At 56.2% G+C, this 17,518-nt stretch overlaps 1 protein-coding gene across 1 annotated transcript; it reads left to right on the forward strand.

Annotated features, from left to right (window-relative positions):
- Window positions 1–1,410: 1,410 nt before the first annotated feature.
- NCKIPSD (NCK interacting protein with SH3 domain) lies at window positions 1,411–13,917 on the forward strand. Its single transcript, XM_086368112.1, has 13 exons — window positions 1,411–1,678; window positions 4,174–4,283; window positions 4,504–4,708; window positions 4,885–4,975; window positions 5,175–5,683; window positions 7,031–7,201; window positions 7,332–7,418; window positions 7,516–7,654; window positions 7,740–7,820; window positions 7,989–8,117; window positions 8,220–8,312; window positions 8,434–8,606; window positions 12,993–13,917. The coding sequence occupies exons 1-13, from the start codon at window positions 1,508–1,510 to the stop codon at window positions 13,194–13,196; spliced, it is 2,163 nt and encodes a 720-aa protein (XP_086224238.1). The 5' UTR covers window positions 1,411–1,507; the 3' UTR covers window positions 13,197–13,917.
- The last annotated feature ends 3,601 nt before the right edge of the window (window positions 13,918–17,518 follow it).

Genomic DNA, 17,518 nt, shown 5'->3' on the forward strand with positions numbered 1-17,518 from the left:
CACCAGTCTTTGGTCTGTTGGCGGTTATTGGCTCTGTGGTCAAGGTCCCAGGAGGTAGGGGGCTTGGCGGGAGGGGGTCTTCTGGGCCGAGTGGTCATCTGGGCCACACCATCTGCCAGCACTCCTACCCAGCCCTGGAGCCCACTGCAGCCACGCCAGTGCCATCCTTCATGTGGTTCTAGCCTGGGCAGCCCCCAAGAGAGCTGTTTCTGCTCTGTTCTCAGAGGGTTTCAGGGAGAAGGGTGGCACGAGATCTTGAACTGCTGACACAGGCACAAGGGAGAAGGATACGGAACTAGTGCCAAGAAGAGGATCTGGATGTCCAGGTCTAGCAGCCCCACCTCTTACCTGAACCTCTCAGCACCTTCTCTCCCAGATCCGCTATGCCTATATCCACTATATCCAAAATCACCCAACTGCATACACCTGCTCCCTGGGTCCAGGCTTCCAGAGAAGAATGTGACTGGACCAGCCTCTGGACGGTGATAGGAGGTCCCAAGGACACTGGGTTTACCTAAACCCAGGTCCCCTTGGTTTTCCCTGCTGCTTCATAGGACTACAGATGACCTCACCAGGTCAGGGCTGACTGGAAGTTGGGCCAAACAGGCTCTTAATGCCACATGGTACCCCACTCCCCATCCACCAGCCCTTCTATCTGCTCTCAGAAGGAAGCATCAGAAAGAATCGGGATTTGTAAGTCTCCAAAGACAACAGAAGAGAGTGATGTGAAAGTGACTGATAAGGGTGGGAGCCTGACCTTATGCTGTGAGGAGGGGAATAGCGTCCCAGGCAGAAGAATGGATATGCAAGAACCCATGTTAGAGAGGAAGAGAGAAGTTAGTGGCAAAGAAGAGACGGGGACTGAGGATGGGAGGATTATGGACAGCGAAATGGCCTGACCTGGTTTTTGTTTCTGCAGCCCCCTCTCCACTCTCGCTCCCCTCTCCAGTCTTGCTCCCCGTTGCCCACCGCTGGAGCTTAAAGAAGTGAGTTCAGCACGCTTCAAGACACACAGGAGACCCGGGGTCGCTGTCCTTAATTTAGTAGGTCAGGATCCACTTCCCTGGGGTGGCATAGATGCAAGAGGCTTATCAGCACAGGACACAGGCTCTGCCTTTGGGCTGCGGGCGGAGCTCTCCTTCGTGAAGTAGGGTGGGCCGCAGTATTAGGGCTTGAGCCGGTAAAAGGAGTGGAGGGCCGGGCAGGAGCAGCTGGGGCTGGGGGCTCTAGGCGGGGTGCCGGGTCAGGGAGTCTGGAGCTTGGAGACGACCAAGTCTCGGAAAGGGCGGTGGAGTCTTGAGAGCCGCGCCCCTTGGGGCCGCCAGGGGGCGCCGCGCTCCCGCGCAGGAGCCGACACTGCCGGGGCGGGACTGCGGCGGGCGGGCGGGCGCGCGCGCGCACGCGCCGTGTGTCACGGGGCAGGGCGAGCGCGGCGAGAAGCTGCCGGCCTGGCGTCCTGGTTCCTCAGCCCCCCGCCGTCTCCCCTGCCCCGGCGCGACTCGGCCTCATGTACCGCGCGCTGTACGCGTTCCGCTCGGCGGAGCCCAACGCGCTGGCGTTCGCCGCGGGCGAGACCTTCCTGGTGCTGGAGCGCAGCAGCGCGCACTGGTGGTTGGCGGCGCGGGCGCGCAGCGGTGAGACCGGCTACGTGCCGCCCGCCTACCTGCGCCGCCTGCAGGTGAGTGTGCCCCTCCCCGGCCCGGCCTCCGCCGCCCCTAGACTGAGCTCCATCACCGGCCGGTCGGGACCTCCAGCAGATGAGGACTTTGAGAACCTGACCGAGAGACCCCGCGAGGACTGGGACCCTGAGAGCCCGCTCCCCGTACAGAGGGCCAGGCCCTTGACAGGCAACTCTTGAGGACTCCAGACCTACCTAAAGCCTAATTCTGGGACCGAGACCCCAGACCCAACATCTGAATCCCCAGCCGAATACAACTCAAGAGTCAGCCCCGAGATTCCAGTACACCAGATTCTGAGCAGTTCCCCAGGTCACTGAGACCCCTGACTTAATTGGCCCCTCGCCTGAATCACCAGGATCCCAACACTCTTGCCTCCTCTTCCGCAGCTTCCACCCCTGAGACCCCCGGCAACCCTGGGCACTTTCTGTTTCCCCAGCCATCTTCCACGTCTTCACCCTCCCATCCCACACCCTGCACTTGGACCAGGGAGCCGTGGACACCCCCATCCCCTAAGTGACCCCCCAAGCCCTGAGACCTCAATATCTTTTATTGTCCTGTACTTAGTCAGCCCCTAAGCTCTTTCAAAGTCAGTCTACTTTGAGCCTGGGTTCCCAGCTCCTGCTGACACTCCCTGGCACTACAAGCCTCAGGCCCTGACTTTTCAGACTTCCTTTCTTGGAAAGTGAGGGAGCCTGAGCCTTCCTTGTCCCCAGCCTGGGGTGGGGAGCTGCTCCCTTAGCAAGGAAGTGGGACTTCCCCACGGCTTCCCTGGTGTGGCCATAGCCCCCCTGTTTCCTTCCACTGGAGGTACAGCCCCAGTTCCTGTTTCCCCCAGAATAGTCCTGGTGTGGGGGTTGGGCTCATTGTCTCCAGCTGGTCTATTCTGATCTCAGGGGAAGGAGGGCCCAGAGCCTCCAGGCCTGCCCTGTGCCAGACACCCCCGCCCCATCCTAGTCTCTGGCTGTAGGAAACATCCCAAGCCGGCCCAGTTCAGGACAGAAATAACAGGATAAATTTGGAGATGTCATCTGTGGCCTTTACCCGAGGGGATGGGCCTGGGGCCCTGGACCCTTGGCCTCATGGCATCCAGGAGTGTCTGGGTGAGAGTGGAAGCCCCGGACACGAGGGCTGCTGGGTCTGGAAGTGAGCATGTCAGAGCCAGTCTCTCTGGGGCTGGGGGCTTTTTGGAGGCCTCCAAGGAGAGTCCCCCACTTCCCCCCAGGGCCTGCCTTGGCTATTGGGCTGGGTGTTTGGGGAGGGCAGAGAGGGTGCCATCTTCTCTGTCTCTTGGTCTCTTGCTGCACATCTCCCTCCGTCTCCGTCTCCCTGGCTGTCTCTGTGTCATCCTGACTCTCCCCTTGTGTGTGTCCACATCCTCCAACTCTCTCCCCTTCTCTGTCTCCGAATCTCAATTTCTTTCTGCGTTGTCTCTCTCTGCTTCTCTTTTCCTCTCTCTCTCCCTCCCTCTCTCTCTCACCATCTTTCTTGCTTTCTGTGCATCCTCTGCCGTTCTGTCTCTGTGCCCTTTTCTGTCTGTCTCCTGCACTCTGACACACCCCCTGTTACCTTTGGGGCTCTGCTGATCTCTGAGTCCATCTGTCTGTCCCCATCCGAGAAGCCTCTCCAACCCACTCGGGTGTGATCTCACCTTAGTTCTGAGGCCCCTGTGGCCTGATGGACCATGGGTGCCAAGGGCAAGGGAGGGGTGGGAGTGACTGGTGCCACAGTTGCCAGCCCCTTACTCCCCCCACCCCATGCCAGACAGGCTGGGTCAAGGGGACCCCTGAGTTGCTGCGGATGGCGACACAAAATCTGGGGCAGGGACCAGGTTCCACGCTTATGTCTGTCTTCTGCCGCAAACCCAGAACTGCTGTTTCCCAGCGCAGTTCTGGAGGATTCCTTTCTCACAGCTAGAGGGAATGAGGGCTGGCAACACGGGTGCAAAGAGGAGGTCCCTTTGGCCTGTCCTCAGCTACCAGGGCCTGCAGAAGGCTCTCTGAGGATGGGGCTGTCCTGGAGTGTGGCCTTGGTTTTGTGACGGGTCAGCAAGATCCAGAGGGATTTGTTCAGAGCACCAGACCCTAGAGGCTCCCTGGTTGGCATCTCAGCCTGGGATCTGAGCCAAGCCTGGCGATAGATTAAGTGTGCACTCCTGGCCTCAAACTGGGGGTCCGTGGGCTGTGTTTTTGCTTCAGAGCCCAGACTTTCAGAGATGACTTAGCCAAGAGCCTCGCCATAGGTAAAATCCCGAGCGGGGACCCGATATATAAAGCAGCAGCCTGGGCCCCTCCCTGTGGCCCAGCTTCCTGAGTGACGCAGTTTGAGAACCCTGATTGATATTCTAGTTCATCTTGCTGTGTTGATCTCTAGTATTCCAGGCTTTGAGAGCAGTTGTGGCCCTCTGCCTGCGCCAGGCTCCCTCCAGGGCTGGCTCTGGCCTCTGTGCCCTCACCTGGCCCCCGGGGCTAAGACCCCACTCCTGCCCCCCTCACAGGGCCTGGAGCAGGATGTCCTCCAAGCCATTGACCGGGCCATTGAGGCTGTGCACAACGCAGCCATGCGGGATGGTGGCAAATACAGCCTGGAGCAGCGCGGGATCCTCCAGTGAGTGTGTGTGGGGGGGGGGGGAGGGGGCCTCCCAGTGAGCCCCGGGGGATGGGGTCCTCCCGGGACTCTAGAGGGCAGGGTTGCTAGTGCAGAGACGGGTGGGGCATGAGGGTGATGGGGGCCCTGGGCTAGGGTGGGCAGTGTTCCTCAGGGAGCATGGGCAGACTTGGGGAGTTGTAGGGTGACTCCCCCAGTAACCTCCCTGCCCCTGCCTCAGGAAGCTGATCCACCACCGGAAAGAGACCCTGTCCCGCAGAGGCCCCTCCGCCCCCAGCCCTGCAGCTATGACCCCATCCACCAGTGACCACCATCTGGACGCCGCCGCCACCAGGCAGCCCAATGGCATGTGTCGAGCTGGGTTCGAGAGGCAGCACAGCCTGCCCAGTTCTGAGTATCTCGGGGCGGACGGAGGCCTCTACCAGGTACATGGTGAGAGCAGCCTGGGCAAGGGAGATGGCGGGGGGCTTAAGGCTTTGTCTGGAGGCTCCAAGCGTCCACCCCGGTCAGCAGTGCCGCCTGGAGCCTTGGTCCTGCCCTGCCAAGCTCAGGCCGCACCCCAAATGGCAGTCTGCCCTCAGATCCCACTTCTGTCCTCCAGATCCCGCCACAGCCTCGCCGAGCAGCTCCTACCACGCCACCCCCGCCTGTGAAGCGCCGAGACCGTGACGCCCTAATGGTCTTGGGGAGTGGTGAGAAGGCGGGGATGGGGGAGTTGGGGGATGGGGCACCCTGTGCTTAGAACGGTTGCTCTGCCTATGTCAGAAAACTGGGGGCTCCAGGCTTAGGGGTGAAGACAGGGCAGGGATTAGACGGCTGGGGGCTCTGGGCTTGGGGGGATAGGGGTCCCCGGGGGGCTGCCCCAGCACAGCATCCCCTCTCTGCCCACAGGTGGCCGCAACACCACGCCCTCCGGGGGCAGTTCTGTGTCCAGCGGTGGCTCTGTCAGCAGCACCTCCCTTGACACGCTCTACACCGGCTCCAGCTCATCCGAGCTGGGCCCCAGCTGCTCACCCACGCCCCCACCTGTGCCCCGCCGCGGCGCGCTTACCGCTGTGTCCCAAGCTCAGCCCCCTCCCTGCAAGGTGCCAAACCCGGAGCCCCCTACAGAGGAGGAGGCAGCGGCGGCAGTGGTGGAGACAGCCCCAGCCCCGGCCCTTGATGAGCTGGAGGCCCTGGGGGCACTGAACCTGGGGGCCACAGAGGAGAAGGCGGTGGCTGAGCCCGCCGTGCCCAGGACCATCGGGGCAGAGCTGATGGAGCTCGTGCGGAGGAACACCGGCCTGAGCCACGAGCTCTGCCGTGTGGCCATTGGCGTCGTGGTGGGCCACATCCAGGCCTCCGTGCCGGCCAGCTCGCCTGTCATGGAGCAGGTCCTCCTCTCGCTGGTGGAAGGCAAGGTGAGGGTGGGCCAGGGCCAGGGGCTGCCCCGCCACCCCTGCCCCTTCCCCACCCGCACATGTATCCAGCCTTTACCTGACAGGTATTTGTTGAGCTTGAGCTCTCGGCTTCCTTGTGCTGGGTGTTGGGGACTTTTGGGGACAATCTGTGAAGGAGAAAGGGAGGAAGAATACTGCAGGCAGAGGCTCAGCCTGGATGAGGGCCATAAGGCAGCACCTCATGCTCAGCTCACAGGAGGGATTGGAACGAGGCCAGCATGGCTGGAACACCGCAAGGGAGGGAGGGAGGGAGCAAGAGGTGTGGTTGGAAGTGAGACCTAGGGCAGGGGACAGACGAGACAGCTGTGGGTGGCCAGGGGTTCTCTCGGGCTGCAGGGAAGGAATGGACAGAGGGCGTGAAAGAGGGCAGTGCCATGCTGGCCTTGGCAGTGGAGAGCACTGGGTGCTTCGAGAGCTATGATGGAGGCCTGAATGCTGACTCAGATGGTGGGGAGTGGGGTGTGGGCATCGTGGGATGGGTGGCATCCCTTGCCAAGGGTGGGGGCACTGATCAGGGAGCAGGACTGGGGGCCAGATGGGCCAGAAGTACCTCCTTCCTTAGGAGCTGCAGCTCTGGTTTGAGGTGTGGGGAGCAGTGAGGCCATGGGCTTGCCTGGGCAGGAGCAGTGGCCAGCAGGCTCAAGAACACGGAAGGCAGGTTGACAGGCCTGTCCCACCTTGTATAGAATCAGAGAGTACAATCTCAAGTCACATGCAGGCTGTGAGAAGTCCGTGGCCTTCCTCACAGAGGATGTTTATGCAGGGACAGGAGGCAGGTTGTTGGAAAATTCCCCGCAGACATGTCTCGTGCAGAATCCTGTCTCAGGAGGTTATTAAGACTTGGGGGCGCAGGAATTCCTTTCAGTCAGTCCAATGGTTACGACTCCATGCTCTCACTGCCAAGGGTTCAATCATTGGTCAGGAAAATAAAATCCCATAAGCTGCTGGTTTATTGGGGGAGGTGGCGGGGGATGGGGGGGAAGACTTGGAGGAGTAGAATTCCTTGGAGAGGGTGTGCAGAACAGGGCTAGTGCCCCTGGGGGCCTCGATGTTGAGGGATGGGCTATGGGAAGTTGATGGGGAACAGCAGTGAGGAGGGAAGAGAACCAGGGGCTGGTCCGCTCACCAGTCCTGGGAGGACGCTGGCTCCAGGCAGCCATTGTAGGTGAGGCCCACGGCCCCTGGTCTGGCACAGGCCAGGAGCTCACACCTGGACCTCAGGGTCTGGGTTGAGACCCAGGCCTCGAGGGCCTCCTGGACATGGTGTGGGGCAGGTGTGCTGAGCCCCACCTCGCCGTCTGCCCACAGGACCTGAGCACCGCCCTGCCCTCAGGGCAGGTCTGCCATGACCAGCAGCGGCTGGAGGTGATCTTTGCAGACCTGGCCCGGCGGAAGGACGATGCCCAGCAGCGCAGCTGGGCCCTGTATGAGGATGAGGGCGTCATCCGCTGCTACCTGGAGGAGCTGCTGCACATTCTGGTGCGGGCTGGGGGCCCCCAGGTGTCCCCACCCCTCCCCCGTGCTCGGGAGTCTCCCCTACTGGTCCTCGGCACACTCACGGGCGGCCACACACACTGAGCGACTCCTTCACATCTCCTCCCCACTGCAGACGGACGCAGACCCTGAAGTTTGCAAGAAAATGTGCAAGCGGAATGAGTTCGAGTCTGTCCTGGCCTTGGTGGCCTACTACCAAATGGTGTGTGTGTGAGAGCGAGGTTGTGGGGGGGGACACAGAGGGACCCAGGCAGAGGTGGGGCATCCGGGCACTGAGCGCACACGGGGTCCCCTGCCAGGAGCACCGGGTGTCACTGCGGCTGCTGCTCCTTAAGTGCTTTGGCGCCATGTGCAGCCTGGACGCGGCCATCATCTCCACGCTCGTGTCGTCCGTGCTGCCCGTGGAGCTGGCGCGGGACATGCAGACAGACACGCAGGGTGAGCGAGTGAGGGCCAGCTCCCTGCCCCATGGGGGTTTCCACCACCTTCGGGGGCTCTGACCACCTGCTCTGCACCCCTGCAGACCACCAGAAGCTCTGTTACTCAGCCCTCATCCTGGCCATGGTCTTCTCCATGGGCGAGGCAGTGCCCTACGCACACTATGGTAAGAAGGCAGGTCGCGGCCCAGCTGACTGCAGGGAGCCCACAGCCTGAGGGCTGGGGACTCCCCGACTGGGGTCGAATGGAGCGTCCCCAGGGCTCACGGGAACCCAGGGAGGCTGGGCGGGGTGGGCAGTGGGGCTGGGCAGACCTCAGTGTGCCCCTCTCCTAGAGCACCTGGGCACACCCTTCGCCCAGTTCCTGCTGAGCATCGTTGAGGACGGGCTGCCCTTGGACACCACGGAGCAGCTGCCGGATCTCTGCGTGAATCTACTTCTGGCTCTCAACCTGCACCTGCCAGGTGAGGGCGGGGCCTGGGGTGGCTGCCTCGCGCTGCAAGGGTGGAGGAGGACCCACCAGGCTCAGCACTGGTGCCCTCGTGCACACCCATGTCCTTCCTCAGCCCCAGACCAGAACGTCATAATGGCCGCCCTGAGCAAACACGCCAATGTCAAGATCTTCTCCGAGAAGCTGCTGTTGCTCCTGAACAGAGGGGGTGAGTGCCCAGGAATCTGCACAGGGCCACTTAGGTCCTGTGACTCCCCACCACGCCCCTGCCGTGATGCCTGTTGGCCCTCCCCAGAGGACTGCCCTGAGCCCTCTTCCCCACCTTTTAGATGACCCCGTGCGCATTTTCAAGCACGAGCCACAGCCGCCGCACTCCATCCTTAAGTTCCTGCAGGACGTGTTCGCCAGCCCCACCACGGCTGCCATCTTCTACCACACGGACATGATGGCGCTCATTGACATCACCGTGCGACACATCGCGGACCTGTCTCCCGGGGACAAGGTGCCTGGACGTGGCTGCAGCAGGGTGGAAGCTGTCACACCCCGGGGGAGGGGGGACCTGAGACTAGGGTGAGGGGCATGCTGGAGCTGGTAAGTAGGGGAGACCGCTCAGCCAAGACAGGTGTGCCAAGACCCAAGGGAGCCCGCCATGTGGTGATCAGAGGATGCACTGTCTGGAGACAGGAGGAGTGGTGGGAGGTGAGAAGAGCAAGTAGAGTTTACTCGAAGCTTTGGGGGCTGCGGCAGGAGGTGGTTACCTTGTAGGGGAAGTGATCTGATTACCATCCTGAATGAAACGGAGGCTGTGAGATCACAGCGGAAGCGGGAGGCTGGTGCGGACGCAGCCGCCGCCCTCCAGGTGGTACATGTGGAGTGGGAGAGGAGGTCAGGCCTGGATGTGTTGGAGGTGGGTTGGCAGGACTCGCTGCTCAATTGGTCTGGACTAGCCCGGTGGAGGAAGTGCTGATCCCTCTGGTGAGGAAGACCTTTTGAATAGAGTTGTGTTTTGATGCATCGAGATTGAGAAGGTATCTGCTGGACATCCAGGTATAGAGGACATCAGCGAGGCATTGGGATGTGAGTGGGGACGGGAAAGAGACACTTGGGAGTGCACTGTGTCTACATGTGCTGGGGAGCCTGTGACACTGCGGTCACCTCGGGTGTGGGATGCATGGGTCAGAGGGAAGCTTAGGCTTCAGTCGGGGCACACAGGAGATACTCAGGAGGGAAAACCAGGAGAGCAGGAGCCCAGAGACTTGTGTGTGAAAGAGGAGGGTATGAGCCATTGCCACAGTTAGGAGCCTGAGTGAGACGAGGCCTGAGAGGGAGACACAGAATTTGCCACACGGAGGTCAGGCGTGACTGACCAGCAGTGTCCGTGGAGTGGAGGGAAGAGAGTCCAAGTGGGAAGTTGAAGAGAAGATTTGATGTTGGAGGGGAGTGGAAAGAGAGGGAAGGTGGGAGCACTGAATGGAAACAACCCTCATGTGTTTTTATGTGAACTTGAACTTGTTACTCAGCCCTGTCCAACTTTTTGCGACCCCATGGACTGTAGCACATCAGGCATCCCTGTCCTTCACTATCTCCCAGAGCTTGCTCAGACTCATGTCCATTGAGTCGGTGATGTCATCCAGCCATCTCATACTCTGTCGTCCCCTTCTCCTCCTGCCTCAGTCTTTCCCAGTATCAGGGTCTTTTCCAGTGAGTCAGCTCTTTGCATCAGGTGGCCAAAGTACTGGAGCTTCTGCTTCAGCATTAGTCCTTCCAATGAATATTCAGGACTGATTTCCTTTAGGATTGAGTGGTTTGATCTCATTGCTGTCCAAGGGACTCTAAAGAGTCTTCTCCCACACCACAGTTCAAAAGCATCAATGCTTCAGCATTCAGTCTCCTTTATGGTTTTTCTTTATGGGAAAACCAGAGCTTTGACTCTTTGGACCTTTGTTGGCAAAGTGATGTCTCTGCTATTTAACATACTGTCTAGGTTTGTCACAGCTTTGCTTCCAAAAAGTAAGAGTCTTTTAATTTCATGACTTGCTCAGTGATTTTGGAGCTCAAGAAAATAAAACTATCACTATTTCCGCTTTTTCCCCTTCTGTTTGCCATGAAGTGATGGGACCAAATGCCATGATCCTAGTTTTTTGACTGTTGAGTTTTAACTCAGCTTTTTGACTCTCCTCTTTCACCCTCATAAAGAGTCTCTATAGTTCCTCTTCACTTTCTGCCATTAGAGTGATATCATCTGCATATCTGAGGTTGTTGATATTTCTCCTGGCAGTCTTGATTCCAGCTTGTGATTCATCCAGCCTGGCATTTTACATGATGTACCCTACATAGAAGTTAAATAAACAGGGTGACAATACACAGCCTTGTCGTATTCCTTTCCCAATTTAAAACTAGTCTGTTGTTCCATGTCTGGTTCTAGCTATTGCTTCTTGACTCACATACAGGTTTCTCAAGAGACAGGTCAGGTGGTCTGGTATTCCCATCTCTTTAAGAATTTTCAGTTTGTGTGATCCACACAGTCTAAGACTTTAACATAGTCAATGAGGCAGAAGTAGATGTTTTTCTGGAATTCCCTTGCTTTCTCTATGATCCCTCGAATGTTGGCAATTTGATCTCTCATTCCTCTCTTTTCTAAACCCAGTTTGTACATCTGGAAGTTCTCAGTTCATGTACTGCTGAAGCCTAGCTTGAAGCATTTTGAGCATTACCTTGCTAGCATGTGAAATGAGTGCAATTGTGCAGTAGTTTGAACATTCTTTGGCATTGCCTTTCTTTGGGATTGGAATGAAAACCGACCTTTTCCAGTCCTGTGGCCACTGCTTAGTTTTCCAAATTTGCTGGCATATTGAACGCAGCACTTTGCATCACCTTTTAGGACTTTAAATAGCTCAGTTGGAATTCCATCACCTCCACCAGCTTTGTTCATAGAAATGCATCCTAAGTCTCTCTTGACTTCACACTCTAGGATGTCTGGCTCTAGGTGAGGGACCACGCCATCATGGCTATCCAGGTCATTAAGTTCTTTTTTTGTATAGTTCTGTGTATTCTTGCCACCTCTTCTTAATCTCTTTTGCTTCTGTTCTGTTTATGCAAAGGGGAGTAGAAAAGGTGGGGGATCACTGGAGGGAGACATGGGATCAAGGGAAAGTTTATTTATGTATTTTATTTTTGGCTGTGCTGGGCTTCGGTTGCTGCACAGGCTTCCCCTAGTTGCGGTGTGCGGGCTTCTCGTTGCAGTGGCTTCTCTTGTTGCAGAGCGTGGACTCTAGGCATGGGGGCTCAGAAGTTGCAGCTCCCGGGCTCTAGAGCACAGCAGGCTCAGTAGTTGCGGTGCACGGGCTCAGTTGCTCTGAGGCACGCGGGATCTTCCTGGAGCAGGGATCAGACCCGTGTCTTCAGCACTGGCAGGCAGATTCCCAACCACTAGACCACCAACTCCAAGAGAAAGTCTTTTAAAGGTGGGAGATGCTGGTGGATGTCTAAGCCAGAGGGACTGATCCAGCAAGCCGACTATGGCGAAGAGGCTGAGGTGCTGGGAGGGTCAGCCACTGTGGGAGTCAAAAGTAGGTCAGGCAGCTGGTGAGAGCTCAGGCCCGCATAGAGGGATGGCGCCTGGCAGGGCCGGGCAGTCCGTTCAGTAGCGGGACAGTAGTTGAGGTGAGGGTGCCAAGGGAAGACCAGGAGTTTCTGAAGTTGTGCTTGTTTTCTCCATGAAGCACAAGGCCAGCTGGTCAGGGACTTTAGATTTGGCAGACGCAGAGAAGGTGGGCAGTGGCCCTTTAAGGAGCGGTGGGCCCGGTGGAGAAAAGTGGCAGCGGCCCTGGGCAGTGTGGTTTGTGGTGGGGAATGGTGTTCAGGCTTGTACACGGCTCTGTAATGGTCTGCTGCTTAGCTGTTCATACTAAAATTTGATGGGCAGGTGCTTTTTGTCCTGACCAAGGTTGGGAGTTAGCAGGGTGATACTGCCTAAGAAAGGTTTGGGTACTGACTCCTCTAAGGAGACGTGAGAGATGGTAAGGGGGCAAATGGAGAAGAAGTACTGGGGCCAGGTCAGCGGATCAGGGTCTAGTGAAGATAAGGAGCCCCTGGGGTGTCACCTTGGAGGGACTGTTAGAGCCGTTAAAGCCAGAGGTGCTGGGAAGGTGGGTTGGGAAGGAGGGTTGGATATGGATTCAGAGCAGGTAGAAGGTAAGACGCCAGGTCTCAGGGATGGGTTGTGTTTGGGATGTGGGGAGAAAGGACTCAGAGAGGACACCTGTAGTTTTGACTTGAGCATTTGAACAGATAGCAGTGCTCTTTATTAAGATAACACAGGAAAAGCCTTCAGCTTTGGGCAGATACGGATGATCGTGAGTTTGATGGTAGACACAGGAGTTTGAGTTCTGAGATAAGCAGGGCATGACCAGTGGACAGCTGAAAATTCTCATCTGCAGCTCCCTGGAGAGTCTAGGAAAGAAGTCTGAGTGTGGGTCACTGTTTGAAGCTGTGGGTGTGAATGAGATCTCCCAGGGTGAGAGGAGAGAAGCAGAAGGGCCTCCAACAGACAGATAGCGGCCCCACAAGGGCTCAGCATTAGACACGGGTAGGGGCTCACCGCTTCCTCCTGCCACCTCTCTGAGCCAGGACTTCCTGGGCCAGCCACGTTCTGGGACTGCGTGTGGACTGTGAGGACTCACTTATTTACTCACGCAGTGACTGTCGAAGGCCAGCTCGGTGCCAGGTTACATGCTGGGTGCTGGGATGCAACCCTGATCTTCAGTGGTGTCAGGCGGTCACATCCACGTGGCTGCCAGTAGGCGGTAGTGGCCTGTCTGTCCCTGTCTGGTGGCAGTGGTACACAGCACCTCCCTGGGATCCCTGAGCTTGCCTGCTCTCCCTACAGCTGCGCATGGAGTACCTCTCCCTGATGCATGCCGTGGTCCGCTCCACGCCCTACCTGCAGCACCGCCACCGGCTCCCCGACCTGCAGGCCACACTGCGACGCATCCTGGCCGAGGAGGAAGCCTCGCCCCAGTGCCAGATGGACCGCATGATCGTCCAGGAGATGTGCAAGGAGTTCCCGGTGCTGGGCGAGGCCCCCAGCTAGCACCTTCCTCTCCTCCCTTCCCTGCAGCCCTGGGCAGGGTGCAGGGGACTCAGAGGCTTGGCCCTAAGAATGTTTTGCACAGATAGTATGAGGGGAGGTGATGGTAGAAGGGACCTGAGCGGGGACCCTCAGCTGACATAGAGCTAACGCCAGGGGCCAAGCACAGAATTGGGGACCACACGCCAGGAGCTCTGCTGGGGCACGGGGAGCGTGTGAACTGAAGCCCCTCCATCTCCTGGTAGGCTGCCTCTTCAGCATGCCCCCACCCCCACCCTTATACACACACAGAGTCCTGCTGCTGCTCCAGGCTGGGCCCGAGCCCTCAGCCCCCGCGCCCGCCTGGTCTGTGTCCTGGGCTTCGGCACGCCGTGTCCCTGGGGTGAGAGGGGGCATCCTCCGCCGGCTCTGTTCTTTGCCTTAGCTTCGCAGTGAGTGCCGCTCGTGTGCTCTGCCCACCCCCAATCCCCGCCCCGTGGGGGCGGTCACTGCCCCTCACTCCAACCCCCAGAGGTATTGGCCAAGCTGCTGCTTTGAGAGCAGAATCTTAGAGACAGGCCATCCGTCCTGGAGCCTCACAGAACAGGGTGGGGCGAGGGTGATGGCACTGATAAAGCCAATGACAGAATCTATTTTCTCTGGAAAAACGTAGACTGAGAAGCCATGTGTATTTTCCTATGTGCTGCAGCTCACCTTTGGAAATAAATCACAAGGCATCTGGAAACAGGCCTCCCTGTATGATCCTGAGGGGTGCTGGGAGAGGGTGGGCCGGGGTGCGGGAACCTCAGGACCTCATCAGTAGCTTGCCCTGCCCTCTCCAGCCTCCAGGTGGTCTGTCAGGACCTGAGGACCACCTGTCAGGTGGTCCCTGACAGGCCCCTCCATCGAGGTCCCTTGAGTTCGCACATCTTGCCTGGGTTCCCACTTCTCCTGGGCCACAGCCACAGCCACCGGGAGCCCAGCGGTCTATCTGCAGGTGACTGCCCCTGCAGACTTCACTTACATCTCTCTCTGCCTTGAATGCCGTGTGTCTCTCCCCCATTAAAACCCCTATAATCCTTTACAGCTATTCTCAAATGAAGCATCTCCCTCCACCCCCCAGCCCTGGCCTCCCTGAACTCCTTGGCCTGCCCAGCTGTTTCCATTCCTCATTTGTCTTCCACTGGATCCAGCAAGATCCCCTCACCTTGCAGCCTTAGCAGGGATTTGGTAATTACCACAGGACCAAAAGAGTATCTCAACGAATACGGGGTTATAGATGCACACTGCTGTCTGAGGGGAATCAGAGGCCAGCGTTAGGCAAAAACTTCCCTTGTGGGCTGCTGAGTTATCAAGGGCTTGTCGCTGTAAGTCGGGGAGAAAAGTCAGAACCCATAGGCGGACACCAGACTGCAGTGGTTTCCAACAGTCCCTTTCATTCTGTTACTCAAGATGATTCTCACAGGATTCCACACTTCGAAAATCAGATACTGTGACTTCTGGCTATGAGTTTTCCTTTCTTAATGGGATGCTGATGGCAGGGGGTTGTTACTCTCCCAGCAGAGCGAAATGCAGCAAAGAAGACCCCCTGGGGTGGGAGTCCCAGGAAAACAGATCTGTGGGTGCAAAGCACAGGAAGACAACAAAACATCCTTCCTGAACTGTTGACTCTTCTAGAAGGTTAAGTGCACGGGTTCACCTGGACCCGAGGAGGAACTGACACAGTGGCCGGCAGGAAAGCTCCATGTGGTACAGCGCAGTCACTTCATCCTGGAGGCCTCTGCCTCCCTTTCACAGCCAGAATCAACACCGCTGACTTCCAGGTACAAGTCCTTTCTCATTGGAAAGCTGAAGGCAGAGCCCTGTGGTTCTCCTCCTGAGAGCATGTAATTCAGGGATGAGCACAGGCCCTCAGGAAGCTGGGACGGGGACATTCGGTGGCCTCCGTGCCTTGCTCTGTTCACTGCCAGGCTGCACACGCTGACCTCATGGGAAGAAGAGGGCTGGGCTGTGCCGTCTGTCCCCGTGCTGGCCCCCGTGAGGAACAAAGCTGCCCCTGCCTGCTTCTGTGTGAGTGACTGTCCAAGGGGTCCTTGCACATATTCATCAGGGCTACTTGAGCCCCAGCTGACAAATTTAAAGAAATGCCAGCTCCAGGCAGCAAACGGGGGCCAGGACTCTAGGACCCCTCAGCAAACACCTTGATGGTGGTCTCACCGCACAAAATTACAACCACCAGGGAAAACAGTTAGCCAGAGAATTCCTCAGGGAAGGAACTATCTGGGAGAACAGCTCTGCCTGCTTGATGGTAGACATGGATATAGTTAGGGGAAAGGGCAGAGACGGAGAACCAAGCCACTCAAGGAAAGAGGGGTGTTTCGGTGGGGCTAAGGAAAACACAATTTTGAGGGGCCCTGCGGGCTGGGGGTTTGGGCCAATCTCTAGGCTAGAAGTGGGTCCCTACAGGTGTGGCACATGTCCGTGCAACACAACTGAGGACGGCAGGCTACACGTGCATAAGGCACCTCCAGGGCAAGGGGGTCAGGCGAAGACCACCTGCCTGCTCAGCCCCCAGAAGATACAGACTCAGGCTCCAAGTCCGAGAGGACAAGCTTTTCTTTTTTTCCTGTTTAATGGAAGAAGGACATACTGTGAAAACTGCAGTACGCGAATATGAATGACAAGATGCTAATCTCGTCACCAGCCAGTGTCACCAGCTCCCCAAGCCCACCGTGCAGCCCCTTGAATCACCACCTCCTCCCTTCTCCCCAGACCTCCTCCCTAGAGGTAATTCCTCAGGAGTTTTGCCGTTTTCCAGCGTCACTAAATGGAGTCACGTGAGCACTGGCTTCTTCGCTCCCCGTCAGATCTCAGTTCGCCCACCATAGTACGGTTGCGGTTGGTTCATTCCCACTGTCGTGTACGGTGCACCCTTGTTTACTTACCCACGTTGACAATCTTTCCGTTGTTTCCAGTTTTTGTCTATTACAAATCATGCTGTCAGGAGCACTGTTGTACTCGTCTTTTGGTTGCTCATATGCATTATATTGGGGGAGTGTATATTCTCAAAAGTGGAATTGCAGTGAAAATGCCAAATAGCTTTCCTGAGTAGTTGTACCAATGTATGCGCCTCCACTGGTGTCTGAGTGCCAGCTCCTCTGTCTCTTTCCCTAAACATGGTATTGTCAGTCATTTTTATTTTAGTCATTCTGGTGGAGTACAGTAATACTTAGTTTCACATTTAAATTTCCCTGATGACTAAAGAGGTTGAGCATTTTTTCATCAGTTTACTGGCTATTTAAATCTTCTCTCGTGAAGCACCTCTTCACATCTCTTGCCCATTCATTGACTGGGATGTGGATCTTTTATTGATTTATAGTATGTATTCAGGATATGAGACCTTGGATTGTATATCTTAACCTATCTTCTCCCTATCTTATCTTAATGTCTTAACCTTATCTTAACCTATCTTATCTTAATGTCTTTGGATGAAAGAAGTTCTTAATTGTAATGTAATCCAGTTTTTCAGTATTTTCCTTTATGGTTAGTCCATTTTGTGTCCTCTTAAAAAATGTTTGCTTAAAAGTCATGAACTTTTATGTTCTCTTCTAAAACATGTTTTGTCTTTCCTTTCACATTCAGATGTCAGATCTATCTAGAATTGATTATGTGGGTAGTATGAAGTAGGGGGTCTCATTTTTGTCTACATGGATGTCCAGTTGGTGTGGCATCATTTACTGGAAAGCCCATCCTTGGCTTGCGTTGGCTCTTAAGAGCCACGCTTGTAAACATTCAAGTCTTCATGCACCTGTAGGCCCCTCTCTGGATTTTGTTCCGTTTGTCTGTCTATTCCTGTACCAGCACCATACAGTCTTGGTTTGGTCGCTGTAGCTTTCCTGATCTGCAGTAGAGGAAGTTGTTCTCCTTCTTGGGTTTCCTTTGGACTGTCCTGGGTGTTCTTGGCCCTCATACATTTTAGAATCCAGTTTGTCAGTTGACACACGCACGTACACTGCACAGTCTTTACTGAGTTGCATTGAATCCATATATCATTTGGGAAGAATTAGCATCTGCACGATACAGGTATACCACACTTTATTGCACTTCACTGATACTGCATCTTTTACAACAAACTGAAAGGTTTTGAAGGTTTGTGGCATACCTTCAATAGATAATAGATGATACAAAGTCTATCGTCGCCAGTCTTCCAACAGCATTTTCTTACTTCCTGTCTCTGTGTCACGTTTTGGTAATTCTCATAATATTTCAAACTTTATCATCATTATTATATCTGTTATGCTGATCTGTGGTCAATGATCTCTAATGTTATTTATTTTTGGCTGTAC

This window comes from Bos grunniens, chromosome 22, assembly GCF_055505025.1.
Source record: "Bos grunniens cultivar Pamir isolate PY7600 chromosome 22, Bosgru_T2T1.0, whole genome shotgun sequence".
NCBI classification, from domain to species: domain Eukaryota; kingdom Metazoa; phylum Chordata; class Mammalia; order Artiodactyla; family Bovidae; genus Bos; species Bos grunniens.